Source organism: Arvicanthis niloticus, chromosome 4 (genome assembly GCF_011762505.2).
Source record: "Arvicanthis niloticus isolate mArvNil1 chromosome 4, mArvNil1.pat.X, whole genome shotgun sequence".
NCBI classification, from domain to species: domain Eukaryota; kingdom Metazoa; phylum Chordata; class Mammalia; order Rodentia; family Muridae; genus Arvicanthis; species Arvicanthis niloticus.
The window spans coordinates 132,516,976-132,535,897 of record NC_047661.1 but is presented as its reverse complement, the minus strand read 5'-3'; the positions used below and the strand labels follow the sequence as shown (position 1 = coordinate 132,535,897).

At 39.6% G+C, this 18,922-nt stretch overlaps 1 protein-coding gene across 1 annotated transcript in view; it reads right to left on the bottom strand.

The window, feature by feature from the left end:
- Window positions 1–18,922, bottom strand: part of Negr1 (neuronal growth regulator 1) — a 697,487-nt gene that overhangs the window by 221,908 nt on the left and 456,657 nt on the right. Inside the window, exon 4 of the mRNA XM_034500375.2 lies at window positions 13,022–13,153. Within this exon, the coding sequence (XP_034356266.1) occupies window positions 13,022–13,153 (132 nt within the window). The remainder of the gene's footprint in view (window positions 1–13,021; window positions 13,154–18,922) is intronic.

Here is an 18,922-nt window from a genome sequence, read left to right as displayed (position 1 = left end):
GTGGGGTCTGGGAATCAAGTTCTAGTCCTCTATAAGAGCAGCAAGTGCTCTCAACAACATTTTAATTTGAGTATATCATGTATATCATGTATTTCCACCTTTCTTTTCTCCCCTTCCACCTTGTCCTTCCCAGTACTCTTATCTCTATTTTCATGAAGAAAAACATATAAGTGATGATGAGAATGCAGAGAAGTTTAAACATGATGATGAGGATGCAGAGAAGTCTAGTCTCTACAGAAATCATCAGGCAATGTGAACTATTATGTGTGGATTTCTAGGGATTCTTTAGTTTGGTATTTTATAATTCTGAAAACTCTGAACTATTATTTTTCAATCAGTGTTGCATATTCTCATTCTCTTTTTCCTATAATATATCCATATAGAACCACATTTATGCATGGTACACAGTTCTATATCATGGTGTGCTGAGGATTAAACCCGGAACATCAAGGAAGCTGGACACATCTTCTATCCATAAGCTATGCCTTAGCACTGGATATTTATGTCTAAAATTCTGCCTTTAGAATGCTATAATTTTTTCTGCTATATTTTCCAGTTTCTTAATTCTCTGTTCAACACTTTATAGCCTATTTTATTGAAATTATGCTGATTTACATTCTTGGAAAATCTATATGGACACATTTTCTTTTATTTCCTGAAATAACACCTCCACTCCTGTTTCTTTAAAGTTGCATCTGATAATTTTAGTATAAAAAGAAGTTCCAAAATTACATTTGTCTCTGTTCTGTTAGTACTAATTTACTTATTATTTTTTCAGATGAAGTGTGTGAGTTTTGATTCTAATGTTTCCATATAACTTTGCCAATATAGAATTTGCCATGAGTATAAAATTACAGTCCTCTAGAGATTTATTTATTATTTACCAATTTTCAAAGTCCTATTTATTTAAGAGGAGATGAAGCTCAATTAATCACTGTCAATTTTTAGAAAAATAAAACAAAAATATGTCTCCATGCTCATCCAAGACTTAGACTTCAGATTCAGTGTCCTCCCTGTGAAATCAGAACTGCTTGAGACAAGATGAAGTATACCTCTCCTCCCACCATGGGAGTAGTTGTGGCTGTTATGAGTGCTACATTCTGGGACAGGGTTTGGGGGTGCATGGCTTTGTGGAAATGGATCTTTGTAACTATCCATGACTGTCCCCTGCTCTCCATATCCTTCACTTTCATCAGAATGAGTGTTTGGGTCTCAAGTCTTCTTTGGGCATTTTGAGGAGAAAGACAAAGCCCAGGTCTGCATTGTGGCAACTCAGAGAGGTTCATGCTGTGTAATTTCAGAGCTCAGTGTGTAGTTTGTTTGAATTATTGTGAGGTATTTTCATACATTTTGGTAATTTTATCCAGCTTCATAGCTGGTTCAGTCACAGGGATCTAAATTATCAAAAGGAAAAAGTCTCCACAGGCTTTGGTTTGGACTTTTCAAGATGGACAGTTGGTTGTTTTCTATAATTCTTTGACTTTTCTGATATGAAATGCTAATAAATTTACAGTCCTGCTCTTGTGTGTTCATCTGTCACCATAGCTGTGCTAGATGCCAAAGTTGCTCTCAGTGTCCACCACCTGTCTGCTCCCTTTTCTGTTTGAGTGTTTCTAGTGTCTGTCTCCCTGACTCCACAGTTGTAGGCTTTTTCTGGATCTCTGAAGTTGGTGTGCTTTCTCTCTCCTGTACGAAGCCTGTAATTAAGAGTTCATATTTGTTGATTCTGTCTATACAAAAGTTTTGAAGCACACTCTAGTAGATAGTCTATAAAACATGGTGGTTTTCATTCTGTCAAACATCTAGGGACCACGTTCTCTAGAACATCTTTCATCCTAACCACTCTTGGCATCTTTATACTCTGCAGATGGCATGAACCCAGCCCAAGTGAGCTTTATTGTAGGGAACCTATAGAACAAAGCTTTTTCCTCACACAATCTCTCATCTCTCAACATTACATGTCATGGTTGGAATGGGTGACGTGACTTTTACCCTATTTTTCCACCCATACATATCACCCTTTAGTGCCCTGTCTTCATGACAGAGTTACTAATGTTATCTTTCTCACCATAAAGGACCAATGCTTTGTCTCCTGTCTCTCAAGACTGACATGTTGACACCAAAATCTGTATTTCCACAGAGTGGCCAACCCAGGCACATCTGCATAAAATAGCACTTGGAAGACACTTCTCCCAGTTTGTAAGCTATACTGTGAGAGACATAACCCTAACCCAAATCAATACCCAGCAGTTTTATGTGTTTAACACCATGAAGGTGCTGTCTATGTGTCTAGTATGGGTTGTAGTAGAAGTTAGTGCTAAGTAATGTTTTTGTTGTTAATTCTAAAATTCCTTCCTTTTGCTGCAGTCAAACCAGATACTTCTAAGCTTTAATACCTTCACCCTTTCACTGTTTGGCATATATGTGCATTTGTTTTCTTTGTCTCTGACTTTGCATAGTCCTAGTTTGAATGGATACTCAGTGTTGTTCAGATCTGCAGTTTATAAATATATCATTGTTATTTTTCCTATAGCTGGTTGGATGTGTTTCCCAGGCTCAAGTCTAGAGCAAGTCTATGGCCTATGCTCATTCTTTCCTGTGTCTATTATAATCGATTAAACGGAATCTACAGGACCAACTCAGTTCCTTATCTGTGTTCCCAATGACAGAACAAAGGGAAAGTCACTACTGTCAGCAAAGGGAAAACTGAACACAAACAGCCTGTTGATAAAGGACTCAGGAAAAAGCTGGGCTGCCTTTAGAAACTGGGGTCTCACATGTGGAAATGGTCTAGTAACCTCTTTAGTACATTCTGGAAGTTTCTTAAGCAAATGAAAAGGAAAGTGACATCCTGTATCTTTGGTGGAAGCAGGGCTTTCTTCCAGGAAGTAAATCTGAGTGAGTGTTTTTCAGTTAAACTCTTAAGCCTTCTATAGTTTGCCTAAACTCCTTCTGGTTTCTGGATCCACGTAGTTTGGGGTTGAACAAACAGTGCTCTGTCCTCTGTGTTTTCTTTTGTCAGGAAAGTTCATCTCAGAGGCTGGTGGTTGAATGCTATTTTGAATTCAATAGTGTTTTGAACGAAATCATACTTGACTTCAAAGACTCCTGTAACTCACAAGATCTGCAAACAGAAATTCAGTTGGTTCTGCTGCTCCAGGGTGGCAGAGGCAGAGGAGCCTGTACTCATCCATGCTGGCTTTTATGGTTGCTTGTAGGCAAAATGTTTGAAGGAGGACAAAGGCATATGCTTTACAGTTTATCCAGGGTGTTCCTGCCCGTATTCTCCATTGTGTTAGGAGGAGGAGGTTACGTTCAGGGAACAGAGATTCAAGTCTGTATCAGTTGGCAAGAGTTTAATGCTTGCTTATCTCAAAGTCAAGAATACTTCATGTCAGCAAAGGGTGAGAACCAGGGTGGGTGGGAAGAAGCAGGAATCTACTTTCTGTTCACTCAGGGTCTTGACGATGGTCCAGTGCGGCCTTCAGCATGCAGAATTCATGATCATGGTCACTGTCACTGTCCCTGAGATAAGGAAGGAGAAGGAAGCAAGGCACAGCTCACACGAAGTGATAAGGAGTCCTACCTGGAAGTGGCCTCCAAGGCTTTTGCTCAGCTTCTTCAAAAAGTTAATCTGAGGGTCAAACATCCTGCAGCAGTGACAGATCACATGGCCTTGGCAGTAAGGATGTAAATAAAAGGCTGGAACAAGATTCAGAAGAGCAACATGCCATCTTCATGTTACATGACTGCAAACACTCCTTCCTCAGTGTGACACAGAATAAGTAGTAAACACTCCTGACTATGATGAGTCTTTCCTGTCTGTCTGAACAGAAATGTTAATAGGCCACTTCAGTAAAGATTGGGTCTGCTGTTGTATCGTACAGAGTTCCAAAGTCCCTTCACATCAGCAGAAACAGAAAGGCTATAAAGGCAGTATTCTCACAGACAGGACGTGACAGCAATGAATGAGGCACCTGTGATCTCACTGTCAATGGCCTCCCACCCACCTGCCATGGAGTGTGGGCTAGAGGGGCATGCTGTACAGGGACTCTCACAGCATTTCCTAGGGTACAGAGCATTCATATTTTTGAAGACAAAGTATGATTATGGCAGAAAAACTACTTGTGTGAAGTTGGTAGGTCTTGTTGTATTACTTAATGACTTAGAAATTATATCCAAAATAGTCTTCCTAACTTTGCAATACTTGAGGGCAAACAGACTCTATTCTGTTTTACAATTGCTACCAAACTACTCCTAAACAGAAAACGCCTTATGGCTGTTGGCGCAAATCAACACATTTAAAACAACCACTCTAAACCTGTTAGGTAGAACTGTCATTTTTCATTCTACCTATGAAATCCACAACTGTTTTATGCTCCTGGCTCAGTAGGCATTTTCCCAAAGTTTTCATTTTATTTTAATTTTTGTGCACTGCTGTTAATTTCACTGTGTGGCAGCAGGCCACAGGGTGCTGAGGGTTGTTCTGTCATGCTCACCATTACACAAAGGCTCTCATTTCGGGAGATATGTGAACAAAGCTGTTTTGAGTGCTGTGTGATTCCCGAGGATTATTTATTGTGATTGTTTTCTTTATCCACAGAAAATTCTCGTTTTCTCTCTCTCTCCACACCCTTTTTTGTCAGCATCAGCCATTCTGGCAGCACCTGCGCCCATTTGGATGATTCATCTCCTCCTCTCACTCCGCAGTCCTGTCTTTTTTGCCTCAACCTTCATCTTCACAAACGTTGCTAGAGTTAGCAATTTGTAAGAATTAATTAAGTTCCTTTTTCAATTTCCTTGGAGGCAGTGAGTTACAATGAAGGTAACTACAACCCTAAAACCAAGCTTTTAAGGCTCAGTTTGAAATCCTCCTGTGACACATATGATCTGCTTTCTAAAGCTATCAAGGTTCAACTGTATCCATTCATTGGATGGAGGAACTTAGTTGGTTTTCAGGAATGTACCTTTTTATACATGTATTTTTATTTCCCTGACTCGTGAATGTTCAATGTAACTGGTGTTAAGACCAATGCATGCTAAGCTGTTTTTGTGTATGAACTCGGTTAACTAATCCTCACAGTCTCCATGTCACAGTTAAATAAATTTTCACAGGATTAATAAGTTCATTTGATTCCATAACAGCAAATGGAAGGACATGGATAGAAAGCTGGGGTTACCTGCCACAGATTCTGTGCTCATAACCCTGTGCCTCACTGCCTGGAACTCGGGGGTTTCCATGCTCAGCTGTGAGACAGTAACTCTACTCTTTTTATATATTTTGCTACTGAATCCTCATCTCAGAGGGGCACAACTACCTCCAGAATCTTATGAAAGAAGACTGAGCCCCCGAGAGAAACACTGGTTTCCTGAGTACTCTGGAGTTAGGAAGGGAGAGAGTAGGGTTTAGCCTCTGTTCATGTGACTCAAATTCTGCCTTTGTGACATCATCCTTCTGTGTACTGACAGCTGTCCTAATTATATTACTCTGAACTTTATTTCTCCTTTGGTTTTTTTCTGTTTGCATAAATTAGCACCAGAGAACAAATGGGAAGCTTAAGTTTGCTGACAATGCACCAAAGAAGTAAATTATCAGACTTAATTTCTCTAAGAAGTCACCAAGCAAAATTAAACAAACAAAAACCACCACCACTAACAACAAAAACCAAAACCAAAATCGCCATGAAGCTGAACAGCAGTCTAGTGGTCTTAAGGCTTTGCCTTTTTATCTGCTGGGCTTTGTCTTGTTATCTGCTGGGCTCTTTTCCATTCTTCCAGGGACACATCAATACATATCAAAAGAAGATATCAGAATCTCAGGTGTGGATGACACTACAAAATGGCTCCATTATTTTTTAATGGAAGAATGAAGTCAGACTAACATGCTTTAACATTTTGTCCAAAGTTGTACAATCAGTTAAAATAATAAGATAAAAGTATAATTCAGTTGTTTTATTTTTCTGCTGGGTCTTAATGTCTTTATCTTGTAATCCCCAAACTTAAAATTTTGTTATGATTTAGTCAATATTCAAAAATCAGTTGTGCCCACTTATTCATAGTAGGTATAATAGAGTCAATAATTTAGTGATTAAAATGATGTATATTAAATATATTGCTATGCGTCATTGCAAAAGTTATTTCCCAAGGTAGTTTAGCATTTTTTTTCATGTGTGGAAAGAAAGGAGACAAAAGAAAAATTTTAAGAGGCAATCAGAAAGAGTGTGATTTGCTAATGGTGGGAGAAAGTAAATGAGAATAAACTAATGTCCAAATAAGCAGGGAAGGAGCTTGTGTGCACAAAGGAAGCTTCCTACAGTCTGGTCTCTTTGTTCTGATTTTCTCTCTAAGCCTTTGTGCACACTGACATTACTGCCATACACTCTTTCAGCAGGCATTCATCCATTCCTTCACACATACTCACACACTATCAGACATAAGCATATCAGTGAGTGTTACAGCATTTAATTGCATCAATATGGTAACGACTCAAAACTAACACTGTTAACTCTAGTTAGTCTACAAATGACTCTCCAACACTGAGTTAAAAATTTCAATTCTATGAATTATGTGCCATGATATACATGCTTTTAGAGGAAACCTGATGAGCAGCTGGATTTAAGTAAGTTCAGATTTACAAACAGCAGATGTATATTGGATGATGTAAAATCTGAAGCTTCTAGGTCATTTGAGGAATACATGGTGAAGTAACTTGGTAGCTTTCAGAATCTGGCCCTCTGGCAGCTCACCAGAACAGGAGACCATACATCTAAATGACTAGGTCTCAGAGACATGTTGCTGTTGTTATTTCTTTCTTAACTTTAATGCTTCAATTTAGCATGGAATAATTTTCAACCTCGAGCACTTTCCTCCTCTTTGAAATTGTTTTTTTTTTTTTAATTCTAGTGTTTGTTCTGGCTCTGTTACACTTATAACTTATATATTATTTTTCTGAAATCTCAGATATCAACCAAGAAAGAACTACAAATGAAAATAAATATACCTAAATCCTTATCAAGGAAAAGTTTTGTTCTTGTGATGAAGCAATAAAATGGCTTCATTTTTCACTTTTTGAAAAAGGGAGAAAATAGTAAAAGAATGAATATTTCTTTATCACAGAGACGTTCTGATTTTCACAGACCTGTAACGCTGAAACCCATTTCCAAATTCATTTAAGAGTTTGGGAGAATACATTTGATTCCTGGACTCCTGTTTTTAAAAAGTATCCTCATGTTCATTGTTAATGAAAGTTATGTTGAGTGTATAAAACAAAGAAACAAACATTTAGCTCAGTTTGCATCTCAGGGTTATGTGCACACAACCATAACCCTGGACCTCTCACACCATTAACTCCACAAAGAGAAAAGGAAAATTTCAGTTCTAAGTCCTTTTAATTACTGTCTTCTTGGGGAGATTTGTTGTTAAACAATGTGTGCTGTGGTTGATTAGCAACACTCCTCTAGCATTCACTGACAAGGTTTCTGCAGTTTGCTCCAGACCTGGAGCTACTCAGAGCCCCATGTTTTGCTCTTGGCACTACAGTTTTCCTCTGCCTTACCCTTGCAATGACAAACCAGAAATCTCCCAAGCCTTCTCTGCAGATGTAGAAAATAAGAATATGCAAATATACTTACTTAATATGCAGATGTTTCTCTGAATAGTTAATCACCCCAAGTTATTCTTTCTTTGATCACTGAGCATTGGATCTAAGCATCCCCACTGAATTCACAAGCTCCCAGATGTGTCTCCTCTGAGGTTTCATGGTTCTCAGAGGAGTTCATCTTCCTCTAAGACACCCTTCCTGTATGGTCCCCCAAGAGAGTGCTCTTCCTTCTCACTGTTGACTTCCTTTTGCACTACAGATAGGCCACTGGAGCCTGACTGAATGGACACTTTCTGTCCCATGGCTCCTGTGAGTGTAAGCGTATTCTGTTGTTACTGCTTTCATGTATGGATTCTCTCTTTTGTTTTTAATAATAATAATAATAATAATAATAATAATAATAATAATAATAATAATAATTTTTTAAATGTCAAGTTCAGTTTTGTCTTTCGGTGTCAAGGCCCCTTAGATACTCCAAGGTTGTGTGGTGTGTTGCTAACAGCCATGTATAGCACCTTAGGATTAGTGTAGCTTCAGATTTGCTGCATTGAATTATAATTGTATATACCCTTTTCCTCTCCTTTCTACATAATTAACTTCTTGAAGACTGGGTCTCAGCCTGAGCCCTCATCTGGAATAAATGAATAGGGAATATTATAAAGGCAGAAATAAAACACCAAGGGTTGAACAGTAATTCAAACAATCCTCAGTGTCCCACTGCAGGTGCCTGTGGTCTCCTTGCTTCATTCAACCTCTGAATGCTGAGTCCTGTCTGTATCAAAGTTGACAGCTGCAATTTCTTCCAGTCATAAGTTTGACATCTCTGAATAAATTGCCCAATGTTTTGGGGAGAACTTTATGACTAGCCCAAGAGTACTGGCTGCATCTCTTGGAGCTTCTTCTGCTGCCTATCTTGTGGCTTCTTGCTTCTGGCTTTGGAGCAACTGTACTAAGTCAACCTAATTGGAACATTCTAGTCCACATGTCTGGAGCTAGTTATATTGGAAGATAAAGTGCACATTTGCATACGTGAATATGTATCAGATGCAAAATTATGCACAAATATGCACCTTTGATATATTGGATAAAAGCTTGGTTCCGTGCACACCCAAAAATGTCTTTAGTATTTTATTTGGCCATAGAAAGAATCACTCAATTCCGTTTACTGAAAACTGTAAGCTAAATCACTCTAATACTGAGTGAAATGGTCAATGTGTGAACCCATCACTGTCAAAATCTAAGTCATATAGATGGATTTTTGTACCTTAATTTGTTTGTATTTTGTATTTTTACAGCTAATTAATACATTTCTTTACAAATATTTTTTCTTGGAGATCAGGTTGTTAAATGTTTAAACTCTTTATACTTCAATTATGTTATTTTTATAAAATGGAATTAGTGCCCCTTTCTTCTGAACAAAAGCACTATGTAAATATTGGACTGTTTTTACTGAATCCACTTGAAAATGCTTGTTGATATCAGAAGTACTTGATGTTCTTATGATAGTGGGGGTGTAGGGTGTCTCTGACTCTTTTGCCTGCTCTTGGGACCCTTTGTCTCCTATTGGGTTGCCTACTTCAGTCTTGATATGAGATTTTGTGCCTGGTCTTATTATATCTTGTTATTCTGAGTTAGGTTGATATCCATGGGAAGTCTATTCTTTTCTAAAGGAAAATGGAGGAACAGTGGATCTGGGGAGAGAATAGGTGGGGAAGGAAAGAGGAGTGGAGGAAACAGAAACTGTGGTCAGGATGTAAAGTGTAAGAGAATAAGAAAGAAAATACATGGTCAATATACTATCTATAAAAGGGACTAGGAAAACCTGATAATTCTCTTTTGCCTGATAGAATGAATTAAACTGAGAGAATCTAGTCTAACGATTTGGTCACTCAGCAACCATGGTCAAGGTGTTTGTGGATCCTATGTTGCACTAAGTGAGGGAAACACCAACTTTCAAAGAAGAGGTGTCTATAGACCCCTGTCTATAAACACCTTACTTTGCTCAGGCATCCAAACCCTTATTTACAAAGCATGCATATAATTTTTATGTATACATTTTATTGATATCAGTTTTGCCTATGTACAACATAGATTAATTATTGAACACACATATGAAACAGATGTTCTTGAGTTTACAGAGATGTAATTTGAAACTCAAGAGAGGAGAAGTCAAGCTTTCATGGGGTGTCAGAGGCCAGATGGTAATAAGAAGACATTTTATCCGATAATAGTCTATCTTAATAAAATTCCATGGACTCTACCTGATTATAAGGACCCACATTTCCAAGACACTCTGAAATTTGGCTATTTCTGCCACTGAGATACCAGCATTGCCAGTGAGCAGCTGTGTCCAGGGCTTCTGCACCCTGAGTTCTGGGACACGGCTCTTCTTTACTGACATCCATTACAAGGTCAGTCTCATTCTTTCTCTAAATAGTGAGTCCATTCTTTTTCCATATTCTCTTTTCTCTTCTGGCTGGATCTGGTTCTGTTCCTGTTTTTCCAGTTCAGGTCAACCCATGGGCTTTCTGAAACTCAGTCATTCTACTTTAAAATCATGAGCCTGGTACCTACCAAGCTTCCAGTGAAAAAGGAACACACATGCCAACAGGAAAACAGATCGGTTTAAATACAAATCCACTAGCTAAACCTGGGGTTTAATGGTGTCTCCATTCTCCCTGACTCCCTGATGGTGTTTAGTGCATGTGTATTGTTTGTGTGTATGTGTGTGTTCTGTATGTTAGTGCATGTGTGTATGTTTAATGTGTGTACACAGGACTCCTCCTGCACAGCCAAGGTGTGTGAATAATGACCCACATGCTTCTCCAGATCATCTGGATCTTATCATGAACATGAGATTCTGTGCCCATCACATAGCTATGCTGGGTTGGGGGTTTTGTGAACTGGGGTTTGTTTGGGGGGGGGGACTTTGGCTCCACTCCTTTGTGAAGTCAGCTCAGTAAAATCCACGGGTGGCTGTCAGTTTTTGGCATTTGTTGTGATAATTTCACAAGATTACTACTTTGAAACTTTATCACAACCAAGAGATACAATGCATGTGCTCTCCTTCTCACACCTGCACTGCAAACACCACTCCGTGGAAGAGAATGAAATCCAACAAAATCAGTGTGAAGCACATCGTTCATAGGACAGTTGTAAACATTTGAGCACCTGAAACTATGATTTAGAGAAAACTAAAAGTCAAAGTACTACAAGTGCAGGAAGGATATAGAAGAGGTTGTCTCTTATTCAGCCACCCACCCCCAACCATAAACTAGTGCAACCACTGTGAAAATCAGTGCTGCTCCTCAGAAGCTAAAATTACATTGACCTTGTGACCCAGCTACCTTGGTACAAGCCCAAGGATTCTCTACCCAATGTCACAAATTCACAGAGCCACTGAAATTCCATGCCCCATCAGAGGCATCCCTTTAAAGACTTGGTGGGCCTGGGAGTGGATACTTTGAGGGTTCAGTGTTTGTTCTTTAACAGCTTTGATTACGTTTCATTTCTTAGCATTAACAGTTTGTGTCTTTTCTCTCAACCATGTAAAAATCAGTTAGAGCAAATACACATGATGATACACTGACCAGGATTTCTCTCTCTCTCTCTCTCTCTCTCTCTCTCTCTCTCTCTCTCTCTCTCTCTCTCATTTCTCTTACTCTCTTACTCTCTCTCTCTCTGTGTTAGTTTGTTATTTTCCATTCTTAAATTCCAGAGGGAAAAACTAGCAACCCTTTACAATGAAAATCCTTAAAATAAATGAGACTCTTCTGCAATAAAAGTGCCAAGAATCTAGGAATTCATCAAAATCTGACCTCTGAGGCAACAGGGTTGGGATCGTGCTTCCGCCTGGATGATACAGCCTTTAAAGCTTTGAGCCCCTCAAGGGCTTATTGGGTGGCTCTGCCTTTTTTTCTGGTCAGAACTCTGAAAATTTCTGCCAGAAACTGCCTCCTGGTCAGGTATGTTGTTTACTTGCTCAGACTTATTAAGAAATTTCACCCAGTGTGTGTAGATCAGCCGCTGACACACTTTAGATGATGACAGTGATCTTCTCTGACAGACAGCTCAATGCCTGGCATGTTCAGAGAGTTAATGGTTGCCTCACCACTTGCTGACAGACAGGAACCTCGGTTGGCTGTTCCCTGGGAGGTTCTGCCACCACCTGACCAATGCAGAAGCTGATGCTTGGTTCTAACCATCAGACTGAGCTGGCAACCCCGGTGGGGAAGCTGGTAGAAGGACTGAAGGAGTGGAGGGGGTGTTGCAACGTCATAGTTGCCATGTCGGCTGGCTGGATCACCCAGTGTGCCCAGGGACTAGACCACCAACCAAGGAATGTACAGGGTGGGATCCATGGCTCCAGATATATATGTAGCAGAGGATGGTCTTATCTAACATCCATGAGAGGGGAGGTTCTTAGTCCTGTGGAAGTTTGATGGCCCAGTGTAAAGGAATGCTGGAACGGTAGAGCAGGAGTGGGTGGGTGGGAGGCACCCTCATAGAGGCCAAGGGGAGAGGGAGAGGGTGGATGTGGGCTGCATGGGCTGTGGTGGGATAACTGGAAAGGGGGATATCATTTGAGATATAAATGAATGGAAGGATTAATAAAAAATTAAAAGAAAAAATAATTGCCTCATGAGACTTAAAGACTCATGTTCATATGAAATAATTGCTGATTGGCATTAGTATTTATGGATATATTTAGAATAGTTCCATGTTATCTGGTTATCAATTCTATATATTAACATCAAAGGTCATGTGTAGAAAAGTACATATATGGAATAAAAACAGATAGAAGATATAGCTTATGTGTATTTTAGGTAAGATACTCTTATACCTAACATATTTTCTTCGAAAAATCAAATAGTGGTGTCAATTTTGAAAGAAAGACAACTTTACTCACAGGTTGAGATATTTGCAGTGAGATATTCCAAAAAGTTGTCCCTTTTCCATATTGAAAAAGGTGTGGTGTCATGGTGTTGATGACATTGTGACTATCCAGCTCATACTAACTTCATGATGATAGTGTTTATGGGGAAATGAGTTCTTAATTTTCCCAGTATTTCCAAGCTAGAAATTCAACCAGCCAACTGAATAAGTAAATTGCTTCCTACTTGTGTCCACCAGGTCTGATCAAGTGCTGCACATTGGAGCTCTGCTGGTGTCCAACAAGTGAGACCTAAGTCAGAGTCATGGTGGCTTAGAGACAAGGGTGAAACCTCTGGGAGTGCTGGGCATGAAGATGATACTGAAAGATTTCGGTCTGTACATCATTCAAACCGTCACTGGGATCTGCTGAGGCCATGGTACACACACACACACGGGGGGGGGGGGGGCACAATATGACATAATAAAGCAGCCACATCGATTTAAGACATTTCTCAACAGTTATGGTGATGAAGGAAAGAGACTTACAGTTCACGACCACTCTCACTTTCTTCACATCTGGGAATGACACGTCGTTCTCGGCACTGCATTCGTACTCCCCAGCTTGGTCCCTTGTAATTCCATAAATGTCCAAATATTGTCCATTTTCAAATGGTTTTGCTACAACAACAATAACAGAGAATAGACAGCACATTTAATTGTTAGAGGCTTCATTCAAGGAGAACAACCTTAGCGGTTACTACCAGACATCGCTATCCAGACAATTCTGCACACAACAGAAAACACAGTAAAAGGGGGCCCAAAGAGCAGAATGCCCATGTGTTTTCCTTAATCAGTTCTGTGTTCAAAGTCCTTCAGATAGAATAGCCCTGAACTACGTCCTCACAATGTGCATGGAATTCACTAGTGTCGCTTGGTGGCTTGTTGTGTAGTGACTTTTATACAGTGTAAAATACCAATTGGACACTTCACTTAACTGAACGTCACTTTTTTTTTTCTGGGGAACCTCCCCCTGCTCATGATTTCCAGCCAGATGGCTTGATGAAAGTATACAGATCTATAAAACCAGCACCAGGAGCCCCAATCCAAAACTGCCAATGCTCCCAAGCAAGCCACACTGTAAATGTGATATGCAAATCATCCAGTGAATCTCAGGGAAGAAGCTTAATGATTCTCAACTAAGAGTTAAGTGGTTATACAAACAAACCAAATTATCTTTATTTTTTTATTATTCCAGCGATAACATTCTGTTTGACTAAAAATAACAGTAGATTAACAATAGAAAGTCATAATCACAGATGGAAAAATATCCCCAAGTTAATGAGATTGGAAATCAAGACTCCTTTCTTCAGTAACAGGATATGTACTCAAACAAAAGCAAAGTCCTTGGGCAGCTGGGGTCCTGACAGAGTCTCTATAGAGAAGTTGTGGTGCTTAGAGTAAAGTCCTCTCTCCCTGTCCTTCAGATGACTGTGAAGTGCATTCATATTTCAATGCCTACAGGAGGGGTTGGGGATCAAGGAGTTCTCCAAGTAACCAGCATTTCCCAAAGTCAAGGCTTCCTCTGTCTTCATGCTGTCATTCTTCCAGAAATACAATGACCCAGAAGTTAGAAAGTTAATGGGATTCACTTTCAATAAATCTAAGTAAATTCAGTTATAGCCTCTCAAATCTAGAATGCATGTCAATTACTGTACCCCCTGTGGGTTCTGTCTAGGACAGTATTTGCCATAACAGTTTGCCCTCAGAATGACCATGACTTTGCCAATAAAAGACATAAAGAACATATGACTCTTTTGCTGTTTACCAGGTTGCTCTCAATTTGTAGATGGAGTTAAGCCTCTGAGATCTTAGTTGACTGACAAATTGTTTGGAGAAGTAAGATTACAAAATTAGACTTAACTTTGCAATCTAAATTGGTGAACATTGGTGACAAGGTTCCTGCCACCCATTCTATGCATGGACACAGTGTTCTTTCTCATGGCCCTCTTTCTGACTTTTTCTCACAACTCCAGTTTCAAAGAGTTAAATTACTCTGTAAAAACAAGTGAAATTTGGAAGACAAATGCTCTTGCAGAGCAGGCACATACCACAACCTATCTGAATGGTCAAGAGTCATGTAATCATTAACCAAGTAATTAAACATGGAGGCTGAACACACATGCTGTTTACTTCTTACTGCTTAACCATAGCAAGAATTGAAAACACTCGCCGTTAAAGCATTGGAGGTTAGAATAAATACAACAGAGCTTTGATGTTGATTTTAATGGTTTTATTAGCATATATTAATTATACACCATAATGAGCTCCATCCACACACTTTTCTATGTGTACTTAAGTGTACTAAATGTATTTCAATCATGTTTGCCACTGTTACCCTTTCTTACCCCTCTTCCATCCCTATCCATCCTCTTCTCTGGAGGTATGCTCTCTTCTGCTTTCATGTGACCTGGTGAATTTCATTAGGGTTCTTGATACAGGTATGGGTGGGGTGGGGGGGTTATTTATAGGTGTGTGCATATATCAGTGGCTGCATCCATTAAAAAAAACTCTTCCTTCACCATCAACCATCATTTGTTTGTCCATTCTTATGGAAGGAGAAGATAACATTATGGTTTTTTAAAAATACATACCAAAATCAACAAATGTAGTGAAATGTAAGAAGCACTGGGTTCGGAACAAGTATTGCAAACTCTCAGAAGAAATGAAGTATGTCATGTGCAGAAATGTCACCATAGCATCATCCAGCACCAGAGATGCCTTTCATACCTACTGAGTGTGTGTCCCTGTCATGGGCATGGATGCCACAGACTACAGAATCATGTGGAGATCTTTCTTCACTTTGCCTCAGAATGAGGTTTAAGTTGACAGCCAGTGAGTGGATGCTACAGTCAGCCATCAGTCATATGACTCCCATAAAGGGGGTAGATGCTACAATCATTCATTAGTCGCATGACCTACTAGGAGTAAAACACCCCATAGGGTCATTCTGCTCTTCCTCCATGACTATTGGAACATTTTGTCTGATGTAGCATCTACTTTCCTTGCCACAAAGGTAGGCACAGAGTGTCTGTCTTATGTGAGTAAGATGTCCATTCTTAATTCACCTTTGCTTTGTTCTAGGGCTGGTTTTCCAGAGCTAATTCCAGATTAGAAAGTTAAGAGCCATGTTTGTCAATATATAAACGTTCAATCAGACATTTTAGACCATCAGTGCAATTCAGCTCAACCCATCCCAAAGTTGAAGATAAGGACAAAGCTTGATGGACATAGAGAGAAAAGACAAAGACAATAACCCCAAGTGAGACAGTGGTCTACTTCATCCTAACATGACCCTTACAGATGTTCACAATGTGATGAGCTTCATCACCCAGTGAGTAGCAATTTCAATGGAGATATAAGAGCAGTGTAAACAGCAGCCTTCTGGTCACAGCACCTCTCATGCTACCGGTGAAGCTGCTATTGTGTCACTGTGTGCCGTCATGTCATCCTCACATGGCCCATACTTAATAAATATTTACTGAATGAGTAATCATGTGTCCTCTTAATGAAGTCCCATGCACTAGAAGTCCACAATGCAAGAAGTCTCCACTTCACTTTCACAGTCACAGAGAAGGAAAACAATCTTAGAAAGAGTTGTCATGCTGATTGACACCCTGACATGACAGAAAGTGACCAGTTGAGAGAAAATCCTATAAAGCTACTGTCAATCCTTTATAAGATCACAAAGGCTATCAAAATATTAAATACTACACCACAGAATAAAGATAAGAACTTATAAGGATTATAAGATAAACAGTTCTCGTTGGCACAGAATATCTTCCAAATAGAGCCATACTTTTCTTAAGAATGAATGATTGACTTAATGAATGAATAAATGAAAGAATAAGAAAACTGGCTGCTCTTAAATAGGAATCAAGTTTAGTTCCAAGCATCCCCACACTGTGGTTCATGACCTGAGTTCTGCCAGCTTTATCCCCAAGGAATTTCACTCCTGTTATAAGAGTCCCTGACTCACTCTTAGTTCTCTAAATGCATTTGATACTGTGATATAACAGTGATTAACTAACACTCTTCAGAAACACTTCAGAGAGATTACAAAATCTTTACCCAGGAACAATTATCACACTTTTCCAAGGTTACTTGCAGAAAAATACACTGTCAGAGTCTCACAGACACTAGAACTTGATGGCACTCTCCCATTAATTTCTAAAATATTCCTACAACGGTCAACTTGCATATGTAGGAATGGTTATTTCCCAATAGCTTGTCATCCAATCTCATATATGAGATCATGAACTGTTGTGGGATATCTTCCCATCACATTTATACAAAGCTCAGCGATTGGGCTGTATTGTATTGGGCTGTATGAGAGGTAGGAAGAGTGAGGAGTCAGAAGCAGAAAGAGGGAGCAGAGATGTAGGAGCCATGGAGAACCACAGGTCCAGGACGGTCCTGGGTCACGATTTATATCTTAAGGTTAGGAAATACCTCTAATTGTGTGGCCATCTTGTTAACTGAGCATTACCAAATATATAAAGCTATTGGATAATCTTTAAGCATTACAGTCTCATTTCTACTGGGTACTGTGTGGATGGCGGGATGGTCTGGACTCAGCCAAGCATTGTGGAGACAGCGTGGGAGATTGGCAGAGCAATCTCCCATGCTGGTGTCTTGTGGGTGCCAGAGCCAGTGCTTCTGGCTCGCCTGAGCTGGTGATCAGCTGATCATCAGCAGAAGAACGCCACACCTCGGAGCTCATGGCCTTAGGCCTTGCCCAGTCGGGAACATGGCGGCCCCATAACAAGCAGCCAGATCAGGTGCCACCGTTTTTAAATATTACCATTAACAATCAACCACATCTTATAAGCATTGTCTCCTGCTCTGTAGTCAGGAATATGAAGTGGATTTGCTGGGCCAGCATTTCAGCTCTATCAATTCTGAGCTATATAACCCCTCTCTGAATTATTATTTGTTAATCCACAAGCAATGTATGGGGACAGTGACAGAGCCTGCCTTGTCAGGTCATCCTGGGGAATAACTTATACAAATAAATCACTCACATCATTGCATAGCACACAGTGAATATAAAATATATTTTAGATCTTATTATTACATACAGGGATGGGTCTGCAAGAGAGTTTTGTTTGGAGACTGTTTCCACACTGATGGGTTACTATATTCAAAGATTCATTTCTGCCTTATCATGGTCTTTAAAAGATGTGAGAATTAAAAAGCCAAGCAGGAAATAATAACAGCAATGACCAACTCTGTTCTCCTATCATCTCAACAGTTAAGTAAACATACACATGTTGCCTATCATCTGTTAAAATAGGACTGGAGGCTTAATTTTTATTAGAGTTATTTCTCAGAGACAATGCAGCTTTTTCTATTTCTTGTACATGTGTTTATGGGTTTACACACACACATGATTGTCTGGAAAGTCTCTAGTATAAAAACAGCATCCAAAAAAAAAAAAAAAAGCCTTGAAGAACTGTGTTTCTGATAAGAGTGGTAGGAGATGTAGGAAGGCATGAGTGGCCCCTGGACACCAGAGGCTGATCAACAACAAGCCCAATGCCAGGGATTGGCTACCTCTTTTGAAATTGTTGGCAAGTAAGGTCCTCCTGTAGATCATGAAACATTAGTTTATGGCCACCACTCTTAAATTCCCTCCAGAATTACATAGTAAGATAAGATCCCATTGTTGCAGGCATTATCTATTCAAGTCATAGCACATGGAAAATCAAGCTAGTACTGACCTGGAAGCTTCATCCCTACTGTCTAGCTTTCACGGTGCTGGAAAGTGCTAGACATGCTACTAGGAAAGAAAGGTAATCAGTCCTACATAGTTGCAGTAGAGACCAGACTGGCAAGATATGCCTACAGTTGCAACAGTGCTATCAACATCATAGAGTAACTATCCAGTTCTGTTTGGAGTTAAGTCCTGCTTTACAAGATGGAACTCATCATAGGCACCAAGAACTTATGACTACACATCATTTGTCCTAGGGGAAAACCTAATTTTATTTTGCTAGCGGACATAGTATTTTTGCTAATGGACATTTATCTGCTAACTGGACATAGTTTTAAACCAGCTCCTAAGAACTTATCAGATAACACCCATAGATAAATGCATCTGTCAACCTTCACTGGAGAAGCTTTATAGTTGATGGTCAAGGTGCAGAGAATGTTATACTGCAGAATATTCAGCCCTAATTATGACATTTATATATGCATACTCCCATCCCACAAGGCCCGGGGATCATTGTACAAGAGGGCAGGAAAGAGTATAGGAGCCAGATCCAGTGGCTGACTATAAGGAAATACTGTTTTCTGGACACGAGAAGGGCTGTTGCACATAAGAACATACAGAAGCTCAAACTAGACAAAATTCCAGCATAAAGGGCCAGTATGCACAAAGTCTCT